The sequence below is a fragment of the Folsomia candida genome, unplaced genomic scaffold (genome assembly GCF_002217175.1).
Source record: "Folsomia candida strain VU population unplaced genomic scaffold, ASM221717v1 Fcan01_Sc027, whole genome shotgun sequence".
NCBI lineage: Eukaryota > Metazoa > Arthropoda > Collembola > Entomobryomorpha > Isotomidae > Folsomia > Folsomia candida.
This window is the reverse complement of record NW_019091219.1, coordinates 441,912-462,502: the sequence shown is the minus strand read 5'-3', so window position 1 is coordinate 462,502 and position 20,591 is coordinate 441,912. Positions and strand designations below refer to the sequence as shown.

Sequence of the window (20,591 nt, the reverse complement as noted above, 5' to 3'; positions counted from 1 at the left end):
GTCGTAGAAATGGTAATAAGTTCAGGGAAATTCAAATTTAATACATAATGGTATTCACTTCCTTAATATTTGGTAATGAATTTGAATTTCCCTGAAATTATTATTACCATTTCTACGACAAATCGTAACCCACGTGGTAGAGCCACATAGTCATTCCGCATGATAATGATTCATTACTACCTTATTTTGAGTGTATATGTATTAGTAATTTACATACTTATGAAATTCTCCACGAACTTATTTATGTGCAAAACACGTTCATTTTATTTATTTTTAGTGTCCTTCACTTCATCAGCAACATGGATACGGTTTGGGTAATGCAAAAATTTTGCGTAATAAGTGGCGTCCCTTTATCGATGAAACTTGACCCGAATTTGATCATCAAAGGCTTCAGGGAGGTGACCTCCCTTCGTTTTATTTTACTCCGACAAAATTGCCCTTTCCAGGCGCCTATAATCCGAACCGATTTCGTGTTCACGATGGCGGCCACCGTTTCATAAACAATCAGGGCGGACGCGGCCGTTATGAATCCTTCCAGGAAGAGGACAACTCCCGGGAGTGGGATTTGATCGTGTAATTTGATTAGGACAAATAGGCTCAAGACTTCGACGAAAGGGCCGCCCGACATGAAAGCGGGTAAAACCCGGATTCTGGAATAATCATTTAATTGGGCTTCCAAAATCTGGACGGATCTGTACAAGTTTAACCTCTCCACGGACGATCTTTAATACATAAAATAGATTTTTTTAAAATTTTAACATTATTTATTTTATTTTCTCGAATAGACTCTATTCCCGAAACCCTAAAAACTCTAATAAATGTAGGGCAACCCGAGTAGAAATCGTTGTACCAAATTCTGCACGAATAAAAAAATTTTACTGGGCATATATTTTTTTTATAGATGGATAACCCTGCAGAAAATGATTTTCTTAAAAAAAGCTTTATTTTGCAATAGATTTCTGCATAAGTGGTTCTGCATAAAATTAAATTTGTCTGCAGGAAAGTTGCCTATGTATGTACATTTCTGCAGGAAGCTGATCAAAATTTTAGTCGGCAATTTAAATATGATTTTACTGTTTGAGTTAATAAATATGTGGATGAGTTAGTCTTTCTGTAGTAATTAAGGTGTTTAGCTAGCGTAAGTTTTGTTGATTGTAATTTTGATTAACAATCACAATTACACTCACAATCATAAAATATTACTCTTACGCTAGATCATTATCGTATACCCTACGAAATTTTATTACCACGCGGTAAACATATACATATGACTCTACCAGCGCTAGATACTACTAAGTAAGTATTACTGCACAGTAACAACCAAATTTTGGCATGAGACTAAATACTGTCTTGCCGCGGTGGTGAGACTCTGAAGGCTGGTAGTTTTTGCTACCACTTGGTGGAAAACATGGTAATAAATAGAGCGTTACCATACTACCGCTGATGGCAATACCACAGGCGGTAATACCCGGTATTAAGAATTTATTACCGGTTTTTTTAGATTGTAGGATTTACATGCACTTACTTCCCTATGACTTCCAAATAGCCCACCACCCTCCCCGTAGTCGCGAAGACGACATGGACCGGGTAAAAGAATCCTTTGTGTGCGAGACTAAATACGAGCCAAAAGTCCAGCATAATCATGGCAAACCACGTGACATATTCGACCCTAGGATTCCATCCGGAACAAGGTGGGCACTCTAAAAAGTACGCGCCCAGAAATGGTGACGCACAATGATTTAATAGAATGCGACCCACAATTAAAAACGCTGACGCCAATCCAACAATAGAGACGATGAACATGAGCCCTTCGAGGAAGTTGTCGGTCCTTAATTTTTTGTAATTTGCGGCTAAAAATTTTCCCAAATTTTTTAAGATGAAATAACCCAGTCAAAAAATTTACACAAGTCCTAAGCTACCCATCAAGTACAAATTTTTAAAATTACTTACATTAATTTCCAAGATATTGAGATAAATGTAACTCTATAAATGAATTTTTTATAGTACAAAACAATCGACTGGAAAAATTGCGAATTCCGTTTCGTGGAGATTTATTGCGGAAAAAGGCTAGACTTTAGTGAACCGTCGGTCTCCGATGGGGTAAAGTGACACGACATTCTCTTCGTCTCGGCGAGCTGAACAAGAATATCGAAGCCGGAAGGCGCGGAAATGTCCCGTTCAAAAGTTATGGCGGGACAAAGTTTGCAATTTTATTGCATTTTTGGACGTTGCAGAGAATTCTAAGACTTAGGGAAAAATTTTGGGGTGAATTGAGACTCTTGGGGTATCGTGAGATTTCAAGTTTAAATTATTTCAAAACCCACGAAATTGATACTATTTTAGAAATTTGCGTTCAAAGTTCTTGAATAGGGGTAGAGTGAGACTAAAAATCTATTCCAAATCCAATCTTCATCCCATGCAACCTTAAGAAAAACAAGATTTCCGTTTAAGTAAATCATTACCTTGGAATTTCTTTGAAAACTGGAGATCTGAATTAATCACGGACATCGCTTTGGTGTCCGGATTTACCCCAAAACTCCAAATGGTCAGTAACACAATGATAATAACGATCATCGCGCCCTCTGCCGTTTTCCCGAGGCACCCGTTCTTCCAATCGTTTCGGACCACGGTCATGGCGCAGGAGAGATACACAAGGTCAAACAAGGTTGAAAACCAGGTGACATATTTCTTCAATTTACTCCGACTCACGATTATACGATCCTCCCCCTGATCGGGGCTTAATTCGAGGCGAAAGCACTTCAAAAAGTGTAAAATGCGGAGGTGATGTCGCAAATATTTCAGATATCCGGACCCCGGATAGGTCGTCATTTCGATCGAAATTGAAAATTTGTTTTCAAAATATGGTAAAAAATTTTGGTCGGATTTTTCGCTGATCTTCTAACCGTGTTATTAAAGCTTGTGGAGATAATTCACACTCAATAATTTTTTGACAATATTGTTACCGGCGGAGATACTATGCAATTCTACCTCGTGGTAACATTATAGTAACAAATTATCTTCTGAAATTGCCTTCTGTATCGGTAATATTTTTATTACCTGAGCGTTGACATTGAGGGCGGAGCAGGATTTAGCCTCTGTATATATGTTACCCTTCGGTGATAAATTATTACCCGAGCAGTAGAGTTGCATAGTACCTCCGCCGGTAACAAAACAATATCATCAAAAAATTATTCAGAGTGCACGCTTATGTAAGTAAAGTTTACAGGTGAGGAACTTGCGCGGAATGAAATTTCCATGAAAATGTCACCCCAAAAACTAAATGACGTTTGAAATAAATTTGCGAAAAATGAGTTAATTTCTCGCAAATTCGGCTTAATTTATTTTAAATTTTACATTGTTGGTTACTTTTTATGCATGTTTTCAAAATTTATGCTTAATTGATATATTTACAGGTTGAACTAATAAATATCTGCCTCTTGATTGGTGATATTCGTCTGAATGTTAACTTACATACATACTTCAACACCCCATTATTAATCAAAACCCCAATGGGATGGAGCTTATGTTATTGGAATAGGAGACCGATCGAAGTTTGTGTGGCTGAGCCCCCTACCTCAAAATATAATAACTACCACAGAATCTGAGACACAATTTTATGCAGGATGAAAAGCATCCCCACGCCGACAGGGGCGTGCAAGTTCGCTATGTCAGTTTCCATAGGACACAGGCGCCCCAAGCGGGGTGGGGAAGAAATAATCCTCCATACTCTGTTAACAAAGAGCTCTAGTCGCTCCATCCTTTCTTATATATACATCCATGCAAAACCCCGATTTTCTCTAGAATTCGGTTGCACAATAAACCCAAAATAAAAACAATTATCGAAACGATTAGGTAATCGTTATTTTCGTAAATATTCTTCTTCGACACTTCTTACCGCGTTATTTTCGCATACGTACATAACTTCTAAACACATATGTAATGTTACGTAATTCATGCATTTATTCAATTTCATATTCGCAAAAAGAAAACATGAAGTTGGTCGTTAAATTTGGTTGCATAACATTTCACACGGCTCGTAGTACCTGTTCAGAACATATTTCTTCATTTAAAATTCATGCGATGTAGAAGTTGAGAAAATTATTCATTCATTATTCATAATTTTGAAAATAAATATTTATTTTTCATTTTGTACTAACTTTCTCTCAAATCCGCCTAATTAAGTACATGGATTTCTCAATATGTATATCGGGTGTGCTTAGTACGCATAGCGTGCAAAATAATAATGAAAAATTCTTCATTTATTCTTCATGAGTATGAAGTGAACAAATACTTATTCAGTAACAAACATGTACATACATAGATATCTATGAAGTAAATTTTAATGATCATTTGAAAAATAGAACGATCAACTGATGTAAAAGAGAGAAGGAGGGGCAGTTCCTTGCTACATGGTATATAATCATCCCCCAATTAAGGGCGCTTTGGAGCGATTTTAAATGATTTATTTACGTCTTCGCATGGGCGTAGATTAGTACCGGGGTTGTTTTCCAAAACCGGTATTCGGTATTCGGTAATACCGGTACTCGAATACCGGTATTGCATGCCCTAGCGTAGATATGTATGTACGAGTCGCATATGTAAAATATTTACAAACCTCGCATTCAATTCATACAATTAAGTTAATTCGTCACTCTTCCTGCGACATGACAGATTGTGTAAACCTATTTATGTATAAATGCCTGTTGCATATTTATCTTTGCGTAAATTTCGCTTGCACAAAGGTTGGTTTCGTATTTATCTTTGCACAAATGTCGTATGCATATTTATCCTATGGGTTTTGTTATTTTTGTTTTTGCATATTTGTCCCCCCTTCTTATGAATTTATCCACCAGTTTACAGCTACTACATATGCAAATTGTATGCTATGCAAAAGGTACGTAAGTCGTTGCTTAAGAAAAGCTTAACAGCATTTTTCGAGAAGATTAACGGAAAATTTTGCAAAATTTGAAAATTTATGCAAAATTTAATAAAAAAATAGAGTGCTTCCTCTAAATTATAGTCCTTAATCATTTCATACTCGTAAATCCAAACTATGTAAATACAAAAATTGTTCATTAAATTTTACTCTTTGAATGAATTGTTTATCTGAAATTTCTGTATTAATCCGTGTCGCTATTTCTCCTCGATTTGTTTCTAATCTTAAACTTCTCCAGGGACAAATTTTTTGAGACAATTAAGGCATGAATTTTTTTGTCAAATTCCTCGCTATACTGCAAGTACAAAAAGATGTACATATGTAAATCATTCGTTAATAGATAGCTCATTAATTAATTGCAATTTTTCATTCATGTAGTAATTGATATATATTAATATTATGTAACATTACATATTTAGATAATTTACTCTATCAGCGACAAAATACAGCTCCTTGAAGTCCCGGTGAAGATTGGGGCATAGTATATTCACAAATACCCAACACGTATTGCAGAGTTTTTTATAATTAATTTTTATCATTTAAACTTGCTAAGTTTAAAAAATTGCTAAATGAATATACCTACTTTTTGTCGTTTGAAATAAGGAACTTTAGCATGACAAAATATTTGCATAATCCGGTACGAGGCTTAAATAGTTTTGTATAAAATAGTAATTAAATCCATAATTAATAAAAAGTCAATTAATAATTAAATATCTCACGGAAAGATTGGAAATTTTGACATCGTCCAATTCATCCATTGCGATCAGGACTTGCTCAAACAACTCCATTTCCCCCTCGGTCAAGTACGTGGTCATTTGAATTTTATGGTATGCGTTCAATTCCAGACTTTTCAGCTCTGCAATTAAGTAGTTACGCATATTCAAATCCTTAAATTAGCATATTTAATTTATGTAGATTTTTCCAATCTGGTCTATGCAAATTCTATGGAAATTTAGCCATACTAAATATGGAGATCTTGCCAAGATCTCCATATTTAGTATGGCTAAATTTATCCTACTTTATCCAACTTATCCAACTTAACCAATTTATCCGACTTAAGCAAGATCATCTTGGACCAGTGTATGCTCCAAAATTTTGAAGTGGTCTTAATCAATCATAAATTTAATTAGTATGAAATTTGCAAAAGACACGATCATAGAAAAACTTTTTTCATTCAAAATTCATTCATCTCGATTTCTGACTGAAGATTTTCATTCACACTCATTTCATTTCATTATTCATCTGACTTCATTTCTTACTTCGTTCCATGTATTAAGAACAGGGTGAAAAATGAAATGCGTGAGAAATCCTTTTATTCACACTCACTCATCTGACATGACGGAATCCTTCACTCATTTTCATTCAAATCACAAGAAATTCATTTTCATTCACTATCATCATAATCAGTCACATGAATGAAAGTGAACAGGTATGCTCACAATGGGCACGTGTCACAGAGATATTTGCCCTTTGCATCTGGACGTCGCAAAAAAATTGGAAGGTGTAACATTTGCCGGCTTTAAGACGCATTTTCTCCCCTGCGGATGCAAATATCTCGGCTAAACATGCCAATTATGGGATTGTATCTTTCGCAAATTGCATACTAATTAATTTTGTGAAGGATTCACACTAATTAACTCAAAATCCGAGAGCATACGCTGGGAAACCTCTATACTTTCTTTGTCGTCCCATTTGTAAAAATCTACTATTTCTTTATAAATAAAGGGACGTTCATAAATTATGTGACATCTGAAATCAAATTTATTTTCTAGGCCCGGGTTGGTGTCCCCCCAAAAAAACGTTAAAAAATCCAAAATCCAAAAAAATTGGCGCTATGAAGTTTATGAACGTCCCCTAACTTGTGAAATTTCATAAAAATGTTGTTGCATTTGAACATTTTTACTGCCTAAACTTAATTATTCTGCTGCTTAAATACAAAATTTGTTGGTTGTAATATTTTACATTTTGGTTGGATTAAAAAATACGATTGATTGGTTGCAAATTTTAGTGTTGAAAAAATTATAGCTTTTGGTTGGAAGAAAAAAAAATTTAGTTGGGCGGTTATATTGACATCCTTTATTTTCTAGACCCCACCTCCCCCTTTAACATGGGTCCTTTACAACCTTTACCCCCTGTCCCTATATCACATTACATAATTTATGAACGTCCCCTGTAAATATCTGTCACTCACGTTGATACAATTCCTTGCAAAGTAACAAAACCCGGAAAAAAAGCCCATGGCACACGTGATAAATGGGCACCGTCAAATTCAAATGTTTCAAGGCCCTCCAACCGCATAATGCCCTGAACAGACTGGCCAATCGCATGCCCTCCGTGCCCAGCATGTCCACCTGCAACCGCGCCACGTTCGGAAACCCTGTTTTCAAGCGCCCCTCGTAAAATAGCACGTCGTCCATCGCCTTCACTCGCAAATTTGTCACACTTGCGAAAATCTTGCCCGATTCGCAAATCCCGTGCAAAAGTTTATCCACACAGGTCGAATGTCGAAACGTTTTTCCAATCTCGAGCCGTTCGAGAGCCTGCATTCCTTCCAGGCTTTGGATGAAATCGGTCATTTCGAAAACGTCGACAATATCGATGTGTAAATTTCGTAATTTCGGGAACTTTCTTCCCAATTTGAATCCGACTCTTTTCAGCTCTTTGTAGTCACCCTGCATGCATTTCATGCCGTCCTCGACGTACCTGTTCAAAAAAGATTTTTTTCTTCAAAATTATTGAATTGGGGAAAATTATTCATTTATTTTTCATTTGTTCGAAAATATATTTCGTCGTCAAAATATTTGCATATTGTTTTACTCTATGCCCAATTCATGGCGTGATTTTGAAGTAGAATGAATACGGAATAATTATTTTTGAATAAATGAATGAATATTTTTTGTATTTAAAAATGCAGAAATATTTTGACGCACCCAAAAGCGAGCGTGACGAGTTGGTCCTTGACGTGTTCCAACATTCTCGAAAGTTCGGAATGGTCCAAGATTGCGCGAGCGAGGTCAATCGGTTGCGCGCCGTCCAGTGAGATCCTTAAAATGTGAAATGAATGGATTATTCATCGTCAAAATTTATAAATTTTTAATCAATTCTCCACTCTGGAAATTTATTTTATAATTCTGGACGACTAATTGGTACTAACAAATAATGGAGGTCTCCCAACGTACATAGGCTCACAAATTTGGACTAAACTAGCGTCAATCGATCACAAAATTAATTAGTATGAAATTTGCAAATGAAACTATCTCCCAATGCTTAAGTTCATCGTAGATATTTGCATAAAAAGAGGAGAAAACGCACCCCCAAGGCTGGAAAATTTTTCGATTTCCAAATTTGCTGCGCATTTTTCCCGCTTTGGATGCAAATATCTCAGCCAAACCTGCGCATAGGCAGATAGTTCCATTTGCAAATTTCATACTAATTATATTTGTGATCAATTGACACTACTTTGGTCCAAATCGGTGAGCATACGTTGGGAGACCTCCATTGTAAGTTAATTCATGAAATGGCAAATGACGCTGAGTTTAGATGAGTTCCAATTTTTCTAAGGGTTTATCATAGTCTTGAGACCTCCTCCATAAAAAAACTGTGAAATTCTGAAATGTATATTTTTTTAAATTGGAAACGACAAAGTTTTTTGTCCAAAATTTTAAAATAAATTCCCAGAACACAGAAATGTGAGTATGTAATTTTGTAGTCATGACTCATCCAGTCCTACCTTAAGGATTCGAGACACTTCGAATTTCCGAAATCCGGACAGAATCCGAGTGGAATCTTGATCTCCTTCAAGTTCGGTGAGGCGTTGACCACCAACCGAATAAAACTGGCTAATCGGGGAATCTCCACCTTTTTCGAACTCACCGAAAACACTGTCAAATTCGACTTTTTGTCCAATTCCTCATATAAAACTGGCCCCCCGACCGGAACCAGATTCACATTTATATTCACTTCTAACGGACACGTGATCCTTATCTCTTTCAAATTCGGACACCAGTTTTTCAACGCGCGATAAACTGAATCTAAACAGTTTTCGTATTCTATGCAAACGTCCAAAATTTGAATTTTGTCGCTAAATTTATCACTTAAATGGAGCAATTTTGCGGAAAAGGAGTAGATCGAGGTCAGCGAGTGCGACACATCGGTCCGACACGTGGCGTTGATCCGTTTCGCGAGGCGCGGGTCGAGGGTGAAGCACATGTCGAAAAACGGGATCGGGTCGTGGTCGTGGTCCGAATCTGGCTGGTTCTTGTGGTCAAGTTTCAGTCCGAACCGGGTATTTGGAAGGGAGAGGACGATATCGTTCCAAAAGTGGGAGACAAGTCGACAATTAGTTAACGGGGTTGACCTCTGTTTTAAAATTGTCGTCAAAATCTACATATTTAGAAAATCGCCAATAAATTGCACGTATCTTAAATACAATTTATCTACATAATAATTTGTAAATTAAAATGTTGTTTCACATACAATGGGATTGCTCAGGGCAAGATTAGTGGTTGTTTGAGGCTCCATTTCCTCTTATCCCTGTCACTACTTCCGATTTATAATTCTAGTTGATCCGTGTTCCGTCCGGTTTTTAAAATTATTTAATGTGCTTGAACTAATTTAAATTTAATTGAGCAGAGAAATGTATGTGTTAAATTATTATTTTACTTCCATAATTTTTCACTCTAACGAACTCCCTACTACTTACGAAGGACATAGGGTACTCAATTTATGAATTTTACAGAATTATGCTCCTCAATAAGCCAGCGAGAGTATGTATAAACAAAGAGTACTAATAAATTAAGTCAAATTAGCCAAATTATTTTACTTCACTCCTGCCTGTCAAAAGAGAACACATGTGCGGAGCAAGCAGTTGATGAATAGGTCGGACTTTTAGGACGATGCGTAAAGAATGTGGTACCTTTTATGGTCTAAGGCAGCACATACTTGCTTATTTACAATTAGCTTAGAATGATAATTAGGTATTAATCTTTCCAAATTATTGTTAACTACGGTAGGAAAAAACTGAATAACATATCTTGTGCACGGTCCCCTTGTTTTTAACTCGCCTGCTGCCGATCGCTGAGCTTTTTACTTTGTTCATGAAAACGTGATAATAATGCACCTGTTTCTGCCGAGAGGTCCGAATAATTCGGACCTCTTGACAGATAGAACTCTAAACTGGGACAACTTTTGGATTGAGTAGTAATGTAAAGTAACTACACTCAGAATAAAATGTAAGCAAATTGCTACTGCAGTACTAGCACATACCCGAGTTTTATTCATAAAAAAACACGAGAATCCCAACCCGAAAAGTCGTGTAAAACACGAATGAATTAGGAGTCAAAGTGGGAGAATTTACATGGTAGATGTCCCACTTTTAGAGGGCTAAACTCGGAACAAACTCGTATATATCTGGGTGAAAAGTATGGAATGACACGTGTTTAATTCGGATATTTTCAGTGTCATGCCCGTGTCGATCAGGATGATTATTCGTGATTTTAAGGCACACAAACTCGTATATTACACGTGAAATTAATATGAAAAAACACCAGAATTTTTCAGTTTCCCTTTATTTATACGGTCTTAAGTTTAGATTATTCGCAAAACCAAATGATAAAAACGATATTAGGCCAGACGATGCGACATGTCCTCATCTTCCGCAATGTGCTCATTTCCGGAAAATCCATCGGGTCGTCCAGTTCTGTTTGTAAATCAATAATCTGGTTAGGTAACATTTATATAGCTCCGTATACTTCGAAACCATCATTCTTACGGTTTGAGTCTTTTCGGCGCAGTTTTTAGCCATTCCTTCATAACTTCTTCCACCTCGTCGTCTGTCACCTGCTTCGATTTCCTGGCGTGATATAGCCTAACAGAATCTATAGACAGAAAAATTATACTCCAAGTAAATCCAGGAGAATTTGTGAATGACTTGCCCAAAATAATTGACTTCATCCATGTCTCCTTAAATCCCACTTTGCCACCACGCGATCCAATCCAATTGTAGTTACAGGCCAATTTATCGGTGCACAAACAAGATAGCACCTTCCGAGTGCACGAAGAGACACTCTTTCCCCCCTTCTGGCCGAGATATTGTACCTAATTTAAGTGCATGCGTAACTAAACAGTTGTACGTCATAATTATTAAACATGTTAGAATTTCCGGCTTACTAAAGATTCTCGACTATCTGAAGAAGAATAAACCTTCTTTCCATTTTCAACATCATCCAAAGTCTTGCATGGTAACTCGTGGTGAACATTTTTTGGTTGGGAATTTTTATATTCAGTCCTATCCCCAAGTTGTAATAGAATACCGTCAAGACTGTTCTGAATTTGTCGGTTCTGAGCTTTCAAAATGGTAATATTTCTAGCCACCCAGTTTTGAAAGTCCTTATCTACATGTGCATATGGGAAATCAGTTATTCATTACCTATGTACATATGCACAACGAATTGTCTGTAGCTCATATTAAAAGAGTTATAAAAACCATGTGCTATACCTGGATGACAATTTTGCAAAGGGGTGACAATAAAAGAATCATCCCGGTTATCCCCACCGTTATCGTTTCTGTATTCAGTAGTAGCCGGAACCTGAATCTCATTCAAAACATGGTCCGGTGACGAATTTGAATCAGAAATAGTTCCGCTTGTAGTGCCAAGATTTTCTACCCCAACTAAAATAGTTCAAAATAAAGCAATACAGACAAGTTGAACCAGCATTGTTTTGTTCATCCTTACTTTATTATTACCTAAGCCAAGAGTGAACGGGATCGGGGAGCTGTGAGGTGGGTCATACTTTTTTGCCGAGTCAAAGATCAACTTGTTGATTTTATCAGTGTCTGCATAGTTAATGGAAATGTTAAGCTTAATGAAAATTTAAAAATTTCATCCAATAAGATAATTTATTTTAAACCTTTTGAACCATGTGCAATGACGGGTGGTGGTGGCAGGGTAAAAGAATCCGGATTATTTACTTCGTCGTCAGATGAATCACTGTAAGTTGTGTTTTTGTTGGATTTTCTGCTCTTCCTTCCCCCATCGCTGTTAATTTCTGCGTCTGATTGATCCAGAACTTTAGGCAACTTTGAAAGAGCGTCATGATACGAAACTGAAAAAAATAAGCCTGCCAATTAATTTTAATTTAGAATGAGACATTGCATGCAATACAAAATCTAATAAAATCTCAAATAATTTAAGGTACTTACCAAATTGTCGACCACTACCGAGTAATTTGATGGTATGAAGTGACCAGCACTCTTGAACAGGTTCATGTAAGCTGACCGCTTTGGCCAGACGGTTGGAATTTTTATAATTTGGCCAAGCGCACTTTTTATTATTTTGGCGTAACCAGGCGGTCGATACCACTTCTACTTCATCTGTTTCCTCAAACTTAACGAGAACAAAGGAGTTGTTGGATGACATTTTTATAAATGATTTAGCGGGGCTGCAAAAAATGCTGTTCCAATTGGCAAGAGAAAAATCTTTCGTAATATTCTGGTAGTGTCGAATAACGTTATTGCACTAAGATTTGAAACTCGTCGAATATTTACCTCGGCCGAAAGACAAGGGGTTTTATAAGCGTTGCTGGTATTTTGAAACTTTTGTGCTAAAAATCCTTGTTTAAAAAACGCTCTAACAACTACAACACTTTTATCCTCGAGTTCACACACAGAATCGCTCTGTCCAACTTTAACCTTAAATAATCTATGATTAAATTGTCTAAAATACTGAGTATTACTAGGAAGGAGAGGCGAGGAGAAATTCAAGGGACTGGAGAGACGAGGCAGGAGTGCACGGCATGATGCTTTCTCCGCTTGGGATTCCCTCTCCACAATTCTTCTATGAACTTGTTGAAGGGGGCAATTTGAGGATCTCACTAATTTCTTTATTACTTGCAACTGATTTTCGAACTTAAAAGCACTAAATAAATCAACGGGGCCATGATTTTTACAATCATTAGCTAAATGTAGTAAACCGTGCACATTAAATGACAAGTTTTCTTGCCGGTAGAGACGACCAAAATGTTTTACAAAATAATGAAGTAGTTGGTCAGCATAATAATTCAGGGTGTCGTTAAGAATTTTGCTGGACAAAATCGTCACCGCTACATGAAGGCACAAAAAATTTTGATACAGGTCGCTAGAAATATTATTTTTTAGTACAACTGGTCCAGTGTATAGGATGAATTGACGAAACTCAGTTGCCTTCCAGTAGTCCAGGTCTTTGAGAATTCTAGGCTTCCGTGCAAATTCACTGGGAATATATTTTTTTACCCCTACTAGCTGGCTTGAAATTATATTAACTTGGTGAGGACGTAAACGTGCAGGACACTTTTTTCCCTTTGTAAGAAGATATAGGATTTTACGAACTATTCCCAAGCAAACTAAATGCATATATTCACCAGGGACATCTCTAACAAAATCTAAAGTAGTAATTTTGTCAATTAATGTGGTTTCGTTGTGGTGCGCTGGATCATCTTTTTGTCTGAAGGATTCATTTCTCCTTAAGGAATAATTACCGTATGGAAAAATTACACGATTTTTGTAATACACACCCTTAATTGTGCATCTTCCACAACAACTATATCCACTGTGACACTTTACACCAAGGACGAAGGCACGAGCAGGAGCATCACAGATTAAAGCACTAATTTTAATTGTATAATTATCCCCGTTTACCACTATACTGTTGATATTTGCAAGTAAAGTTTCGATAAAATAAGATAAATAGCTGTTAACTGACTCTGGTTTCCCTTCGCCAGAGTAAATACCAATCACAAATACTTTAGCCCCAACTGACCCAAGAATCGGCCAAAATTGATGAGCCGAACCTTTATAGAGAGGAATTCCGTCTATATTTATTTGTAACAAAATGGTATTATTTTCAATCACTTCAGAACTATTAAGAATTATTTCCTGAATCGATTTAATCCAATCAAATGAGCAATACTGGCCAGGCGGAACACTAAATAGAATTGTTTTCCTGGGGGTTTGTAACAATGATCTGCTATCGACAGGTAAATCACTAAAACACTGGTGTTGTTGGAGTAATTTTAATAAATCACTGGTAGCGGAGTTAGTAATATTGTGACAAATTGCCCAACTTTGAAGTGATAGTCGGATATCTATACTTGTTTCAAAATCACTATCACTGTTTGCATCACTTTCAGAAGGTAAATGGTCGCTATTATACGACTCAGATTCAGAAGGTATTTCTTCGTCGGATAAGAAAGTGCCCACTAATTCCGGAGTCGTTAAAGGATTTGATATTCCAACTGGTCGTTCGATTAATGAGGAATTCGAACAAACTGCGTTAAAATCACTTAATGCAATATTTATTTCCCGATTTAATTGTCGCCTGCTAGAACTCTTTATATTTAAATAAAGTAAAAATATTTATCGCACTGCTGTGAAGCAATGGCAGCCTCCCTCAAATGCCGCCAAGGCGGGGTCAAATTTACACGTCTTCGATACGAAAAAAACACGTGTAAACTTATGTATTTCAATCTAAAAATACACGTGGCAGAAACGAATTTAACACGAGTTTTATACGATGGTCTTATTGAAATGTTAGCTGGTGTAACTTTGGGAACTTCTACACGTTTTTGAAACGAGTTTGTAAAAATAAAGACACCAATTTTACCCTTAAACGTATTTGACACTAATTTGCCCCACTTTGACTCGTGTTTATCACGGGGAGTGCCACTAGGGTGGGCGGTGTCTATATATGACCTCACCGGTTTGGTAGCGATTTTCTACGGAATTGTAGTAAATTTGCTACCATCTTGTAGCATTTCCTTACCCCGCTGTTACGGTTAGTCAAAATGTGGTAGCAAATTTACTACCATTCCGTAGGAAATCGCTACCAAACCGGTGAGGTCATATATAGACACCGCCCAGTAGCAATTTCCTTACATTTTATTCTCAGTGTATAAAATTTGTAAACTTATGGAAAATTTAGTGCACAACTTTATTTCCTTATAAAATATGCATAATTTCCAACATTTACGTACAAATTAAGCATAAAAAATCGACGATTTTCTTGACACCTCCTCCCCCTTTAATACGTGTCACATACAGAACCTTAGGCTCCCCCTTTTCCAATTACATAATTTATGAACGACCCCTAATCCAATTAACAAAACTGCCTTAAAAATTTTCCTCTTTAAAGTGACCACATATATATGAAACTTATCGATGTCGTCAACATAGACGTGATATCGTTATTCGGAGATCTCGCGTTACGTAATTTATGAGTGACACCTATTTAAGTTCATCGAAAAATAAAGGACTGACTTAAAAATACTGCGTTTTAAAGCCGTCTTTTTTCCACCGATCCGTTTTTCCAAAGTATTACCACATAAACCTAAATTTCGACGGTGACATATTTCTTGACGCAATGAAGGCCACCATTCTTTCCTCACTATTCTGGCTCAACTACAAAAAAAACGAAACGTTCGGCGTAATTAATTAACTCATTTACATATTAATTAAACGAGTTTCTTCCATGCTCACAATAAAATTGCAAATTTTGACATCGTCCATTTCATCCATTGCGATAAGGAGTTGTTCAAACATGTTCATTTCTTCTTCTGAGAGATCCTTAGTTCCATAATTTCTCGTGTCTGATCGGATTTCCAGACTTTTCAACCCTGAAATTAATTCCAGCTGATACACTCTTAAAAAAATCAATAACTGTTGGTATTGATATGTGACTCTACCGCGTGGTATTGATCCGGTATTGAATTAATACTACGTGGTAAAAACTTTAATACCAATTAGTATTAAAATTATTACCATGAGGTATAATTTCAATACCGGTTCTATACCAATATGGTATAACCGCTTAATACCAAGGCGGTAGAGTTACGTATCAATACCGTTAGGTTTTTTTTCAATACCAAGTTTCTAAGAGTGTATTTAATTAAATAAGTTAGCATAGGGGCCGTTCATACATTACGTCATAACAAATTCGCGCATTTTAACACCCACCCGCCCACCCCATACATTAAGGGGTAGGGAATTTGAACATACAGAACGATCTAAACCACGCATCCTCTAAAATGATGACGTAATATATGGACGTTCCCATATTCAAACACTCTTAAAAATAATGTAACCTTTTTGAAAAGTAAAGGTACTCTGAGCTAAACTATACTAAATCCGGCGTAGACTTGGCCCTTTCTCAAGGTAATCTTTAACGGCAATAATGACCTTCTGGGAACGTCCAGATATTACGTCCTCAAAAAACTGGGTAGGTACACAGGTTTGGGTCGTTTATCTTATCATTAATCGAAACAACCTTAAAACGAAATGATAAGGAAGGGGTTGGTGTGTGATTGAACTCGGCATTTTTTGATGACGTAATATATGAACGTTCCTTTTCTGGGAATAAATAGAAAATTGCGACTCACGCTTGTAAAACTCCTCGCACTGCAACAGAGGCCGGATAAAGTCCTCACTCCTTTCTGGATAAGTGGGCACCGCCACCTTCAAATGTTTCTAGACCCTGCATCTCGAACACGCCCAGAGGAAGATGTTCCAACACTCCTCCCCTGAGTAGTGCCCCGTCCGCCCACAAATGTCCACCTGCAACGTTTCCAGGTTCGGAAACGATTTCCCCAATCCCGCCACGATTAGCGGGACGCCGAGCTCCTTCACCGTTAATCTCGTCACTCCCGGAAAAATCCTGCCCGACTTGGAAATAGCTTGAAAAAATTGATCGACAGAAACCGAATTTGTAAAGCTTTTCCAAATCTGGAGCGCTTTCAGGGCCCGCATTCCTTCTAGACTTTGGATTAGATCGGTCATCGCGAAAACGTCGACCATATCGATTTGCAAGTTTCGCAATTTGGGAAACCTTTCTTTCAATTTGAATCCGCCTGCAGAGTTATATTCCAAGACTCTTACGTTATCCTCGTCGAGATACCTGTTCAAAAAATATTTTTTCATTCAAAATTCACTAAATTGGAAAAAAATAGTCGTTTGTGGAAAATTCGAAAATAAATATTTGTTCTTTGCTGATCATTTGTTTTTATAATTTTATTTCACATTTGCCGTAGGGAAGGTCCATACGGACCCGGAATGTTTCTAATGCATTAGAAAAAGCATTGAACCCACTCTACTCTGGTGAACAGAATTAGTTATAATTGAATGCGAGTTGTTAAGTGGGGGTGGGCGGCAATTGCTATAAGGTGGGAATTGTTGAGTAGCAATTGCTATGCTTGGGAGTTGCTGACTTTTGAGTAGGGATTGGTGGGTGGCAATTGGTATTTCCATGGGCCTGTTGAGTAGGGATTGGTGGGTGGCAATTACTACAAGCATGGGAGTGTTCAGTAGGGATTGGTGGGTGGCAATTGCTATCAGGTGGGAATTGTTGAATAGCAATAGCTACATGCTTTTGAGTTGCTGGGTGGCAATTACAATGTGCTTGGGACCGTTGAGTGGGGATTAGCTGGTGTCAATTGGCAATTACTATAAGGTGGGAAGTGTTGAGTGACAATTGCTGTCGGGTTGCCATTGTGGAGTAACAATTTAGCTGAATGTGAACCGTTACGTCCAACATACCCAAAAGTTAGCGTGACGAGTTGCTCCCCGACTTGAGCCAGCATTCTCAAGAGTTTCCAACCCTCAAGGTGGATTGGTTCCGCCCTGTTCAAGGAGATCCTTAAGACCTCGAGACACTTTAAATTTTCTAAATCCGGGCAGAATCCGAGTGGAATCGTGACCTCCTTCAACTTCGGGGAGGCGTTGATCACAAGCTGAATAATTGTTGCGAGCGATTTGCTGTATACCTGTTCAAAAAAAACATTTCTTAATTCAAAATGCCAAAAAACATGAAACATTGTCCACTCGTTGGATTTACCTTTTTCGAACTGACCGCAAACACCGTCAAATCTTTCTTAATTCCCAATTCCGTGAATAAAATTGGCTTCCGGGGCCTCACTAAATTCAGATTCACATGAATTTCCAACATACATCTGATCCTGAATTCTTTCAAATTCGGACACCAGTTTTTCAAGGTGCGATAAATTGAATCCAAACAGTTGTCGTAATGGATACAAAACTTCTATCCTGTCGCTAAATTTCTCACTTAAGTGGAGCAGTTTAGCGGCAAATGAGTAGATCGCAGCGAGCGAGTGCAACGCGTCTGTGCAACACGTGGCGGCATTGACCCGTTTCGCGAGGCGGGGGTCAAAGGTGAAGCACGTGTCGAAAAAAGGGACAGGATCGTGGTCAACATTTTCGTCCCCGTTGCGGCGAAGTTTGAGCGCGAATCTTGTATTTTGAAGGGAGAGGACGATATCGTTCCAAAAGTGGGAAACTAATCGACAATTTCTTAACGGGGCTGAGTTCTGTTTTAATATTGCGGTCAAAATCTGCACATTAATTATGACATAAATTGCATTTTTGCATACATAAATACAATTTGCATGCTTCTTTAAGAAATTTTAAAATTATTATATCTCACGTACAAGGGGGTTGCCCAGTGCAAGATTTATGGTCGTTGGAGGAGAGTCCATTTCACAATAGCTAACTTGCTTCAAAATTTCCTATTTTTTGGAAAAAATATTTTTTTGTTTTGCAAAATATGTAGAAAAACAAAACTTTTACTAATTTTATTTTGAACGATTGACAATTTTTTGTATGTAGCTGATGCGTACCAATCTCGGTTTACGAAATGAATTTATTTCAATTTATATTAGTTTATTGAGAAGAAATGCGTGCAATTTTATTTAACTTTCACTCTCCAGTCGAGAGGGGACACGATCATGTGTGGAGGGATAGAATGAGTAATGTTCGCCGGATGTTCTTCAGGCGGTGCAGAAAGAATGTGATATTTATTTTATTTTGGTCCACCTTTACCAAAGTCAAAACATATTTGTTTCCCAAGCTTTAGATGCTTAGGATGATCATACATAGTCCGACCATAAGTTCCCGTGAATGCATTTCCGGTGATAAAGCCCAAAGTATTAGAGCTATCTGATAGAAATTTTTGTGGATGAACAAGGTATTAATCTTGTTTAGAAATCATAACTTCGTTTTCACAATTTCCTCCACGGGCTTGTACACAAGACATAAGTCGTGGCGAAAACTGCTCGATCGCGGCACGCACGGATTTCCAGGGAAAAGCGCCAGATCTTCAGTAAGTGCGACCTCAGCCCTTCCACACTTGGGTGAAATTTAGAGCATGCTTGTACCTATAATTTTCACCACCAGTCATAATTTAGGGGATTAAGGTCTGCAGATACTGAGCACCGTTCTACGGATGAAAAAAAGTCATGAAAATTCGTCTGAAGCCAGTTTTGGAGAATTTTGCACCTTGCGCAGGAACAGGGTCTTGTTGAAAGGTCCAATGTCGATTTTCGGAGGGTCCAGGGTTCAGGTTATTAACGTTTGGCTTTAGGACACTCTGAAAATAATTCTTGGCTTCAACTTGTACCCTTTGCGGTAAAAAACAGAGATTTCATTTCTCCAGCCAACTTGCTCCCATGCACACCACGGTGATGACTTCGTATTGACTTCCGCATACTTAAACGGATGTCAGACTTCTGTACAACAAATATATGGCCTTTTTTTCTATTAAATTTTTTGCCAACGGTGAAAAGTCTGAAATACTTTTTGCACGAAAATTGGCGCGTACCACGATCAACCTGTGGCCGTCACGAGTTATGTCTTGTCTAATTGCCCGTGGACGAAATCTTGACAAAGAAGTTATGATTTCTAAACAATATTAATACCTTGTTAATCCATAAAAATTTCGAACAGATAGCTCTAATACTTTGGGATTTATTACCGGAAATGCATTCACGAGAACTTATGACCCCACTATGTACGTCCCGTTTTTCAAAACCGGCAAAATGTTCTGGTTTTAATGAAGTGTCCCGATTTCTAAAATCCTAAGAAAAACTACATTGCCTCACTTTTTAGCCAAAATATTGAAGAAAACGTAGATTTTAGCACATAAACTCCGTTTCACGTTTGGTTATTTCATCACATGGAGCACATTAGCTGAATTATTTTATTATTTTACACCAGTTATTTTTATTTTGGCGTTTAAATCATACGAAATTGAATAATTTAAACGCCAAAATAAAAATAACTCGTGTCAAATAATAAAATAATTCGGCTAATGTGCTCCATGTGATGAAATCACCAAATATGAAACCGAGTTTAAATACAATACCAGTAACGTGCATATGTAATATTTACTTAATTGCCTTTCCTGGCTCTTTCTAAATACTCGGTGATACATATCTGAACCCCCAAGGACTTATTGTGTCCAATTTTTTCGCCAAACACTGGATATTATGGAAAAAAAAATTTTGCCAAAAAATGTCCCCGTATTGCAGGACACATTATGCAGGGCCCCCCAGCTTTTAACCCAACTGCATCCGATATTTCTCGACCCTTAAAAGCAGCTGTTTGACTTTGTTGCTATGAAAGCACGTTCATGAACAAAGAGCCAAAGTTGGATTTGTAAATAGTTACATATTTATGTACCTACATATTTATTAAGGGCATTCGTAAAATTTATGACTTATTTTTTACACCCTCTCACCCCCTTGTGACATAGGCACGATATCCTTGATCACTCAACCACCCCCTCTTTCCTTTGTGAAGTTTACGAACGTCCCTTTGTGTACGTTTGAACTCAAT

The 20,591-nt window shown here is 37.4% G+C and overlaps 3 protein-coding genes and 1 long non-coding RNA gene across 10 annotated transcripts; all 4 read right to left on the bottom strand.

Annotated features, from left to right (window-relative positions):
• Positions 1 to 197: 197 nt before the first annotated feature.
• LOC110859585 lies at positions 198 to 9,787 on the bottom strand. 6 transcript variants are annotated; one of them, XR_004837110.1, is made up of 7 exons: positions 9,413 to 9,787; positions 8,667 to 9,319; positions 7,867 to 7,980; positions 7,128 to 7,639; positions 5,656 to 5,792; positions 5,348 to 5,581; positions 2,209 to 5,231 (listed from the first exon to the last, which is right to left on the bottom strand). XR_004837110.1 is itself a non-coding variant. In XM_035859717.1 (6 exons), the coding sequence occupies exons 1-6, from the start codon at positions 9,455 to 9,457 to the stop codon at positions 660 to 662; spliced, it is 1,524 nt and encodes a 507-aa protein (XP_035715610.1). In that variant the 5' UTR covers positions 9,458 to 9,787; the 3' UTR covers positions 198 to 659. The 6 variants fall into 6 exon arrangements, 3 of the variants coding, with proteins under 3 accessions (XP_035715610.1, XP_035715609.1, XP_035715608.1); XR_004837109.1 differs by lacking the exon at positions 5,348 to 5,581 and having other exon boundaries at positions 2,209 to 2,423; positions 2,530 to 5,231; XR_004837111.1 differs by having other exon boundaries at positions 5,139 to 5,231; positions 5,365 to 5,581.
• Positions 9,788 to 10,431: 644 nt separating this feature from the next.
• On the bottom strand, positions 10,432 to 12,381 carry LOC118438891. Of its 2 annotated transcripts, XM_035859720.1 has the most exons (8): positions 12,138 to 12,381; positions 11,846 to 12,040; positions 11,682 to 11,771; positions 11,433 to 11,606; positions 11,105 to 11,328; positions 10,870 to 11,032; positions 10,707 to 10,812; positions 10,432 to 10,634 (listed from the first exon to the last, which is right to left on the bottom strand). In XM_035859720.1, exons 1-8 carry the CDS (start codon positions 12,352 to 12,354, stop codon positions 10,559 to 10,561), a joined length of 1,245 nt encoding a protein of 414 aa, XP_035715613.1. In that variant the 5' UTR covers positions 12,355 to 12,381; the 3' UTR covers positions 10,432 to 10,558. The 2 variants fall into 2 exon arrangements, with proteins under 2 accessions (XP_035715613.1, XP_035715612.1); XM_035859719.1 differs by having other exon boundaries at positions 10,707 to 11,032.
• Positions 12,382 to 14,906: 2,525 nt separating this feature from the next.
• Positions 14,907 to 16,461, bottom strand: LOC118438903. The gene is made up of 3 exons (XR_004837120.1): positions 16,346 to 16,461; positions 15,447 to 15,583; positions 14,907 to 15,368 (listed from the first exon to the last, which is right to left on the bottom strand). It is a non-coding gene; the product is annotated as an uncharacterized LOC118438903 (long non-coding RNA).
• Positions 16,462 to 17,813: 1,352 nt separating this feature from the next.
• Positions 17,814 to 18,689, bottom strand: LOC118438897. The gene is made up of 2 exons (XM_035859741.1): positions 18,407 to 18,689; positions 17,814 to 18,310 (listed from the first exon to the last, which is right to left on the bottom strand). Exons 1-2 carry the CDS (start codon positions 18,452 to 18,454, stop codon positions 17,834 to 17,836), a joined length of 525 nt encoding a protein of 174 aa, XP_035715634.1. The 5' UTR covers positions 18,455 to 18,689; the 3' UTR covers positions 17,814 to 17,833.
• Positions 18,690 to 20,591: the final 1,902 nt, after the last annotated feature.

Coding starts and splice junctions, on each gene's coding strand:
- LOC110859585 (XM_035859715.1), bottom strand. CDS start 9,457: ATGGAGCCTCAAACAACCACTAATCTTGCCCTGAGCAATCCCATT. Junction 5,793..7,127: donor TTGCAAGGAATTGTATCAAC/GTGAGTGACAGA, acceptor ACTTAATTGCAG/AGCTGAAAAGTCTGGAATTG. Junction 5,232..5,655: donor TCAAAATTTCCAATCTTTCC/GTGAGATATTTA, acceptor TTGTACTTGCAG/TATAGCGAGGAATTTGACAA.
- LOC118438897 (XM_035859741.1), bottom strand. CDS start 18,454: ATGGACTCTCCTCCAACGACCATAAATCTTGCACTGGGCAACCCCCTT. Junction 18,311..18,406: donor TTGCACTGGGCAACCCCCTT/GTACGTGAGATA, acceptor ATTAATGTGCAG/ATTTTGACCGCAATATTAAA.
- LOC118438891 (XM_035859719.1), bottom strand. CDS start 12,354: ATGTCATCCAACAACTCCTTTGTTCTCGTTAAGTTTGAGGAAACAGAT. Junction 11,772..11,845: donor CATTGCACATGGTTCAAAAG/GTTTAAAATAAA, acceptor TTAACTATGCAG/ACACTGATAAAATCAACAAG. Junction 10,635..10,706: donor GCGCCGAAAAGACTCAAACC/GTAAGAATGATG, acceptor ATTTACAAACAG/AACTGGACGACCCGATGGAT.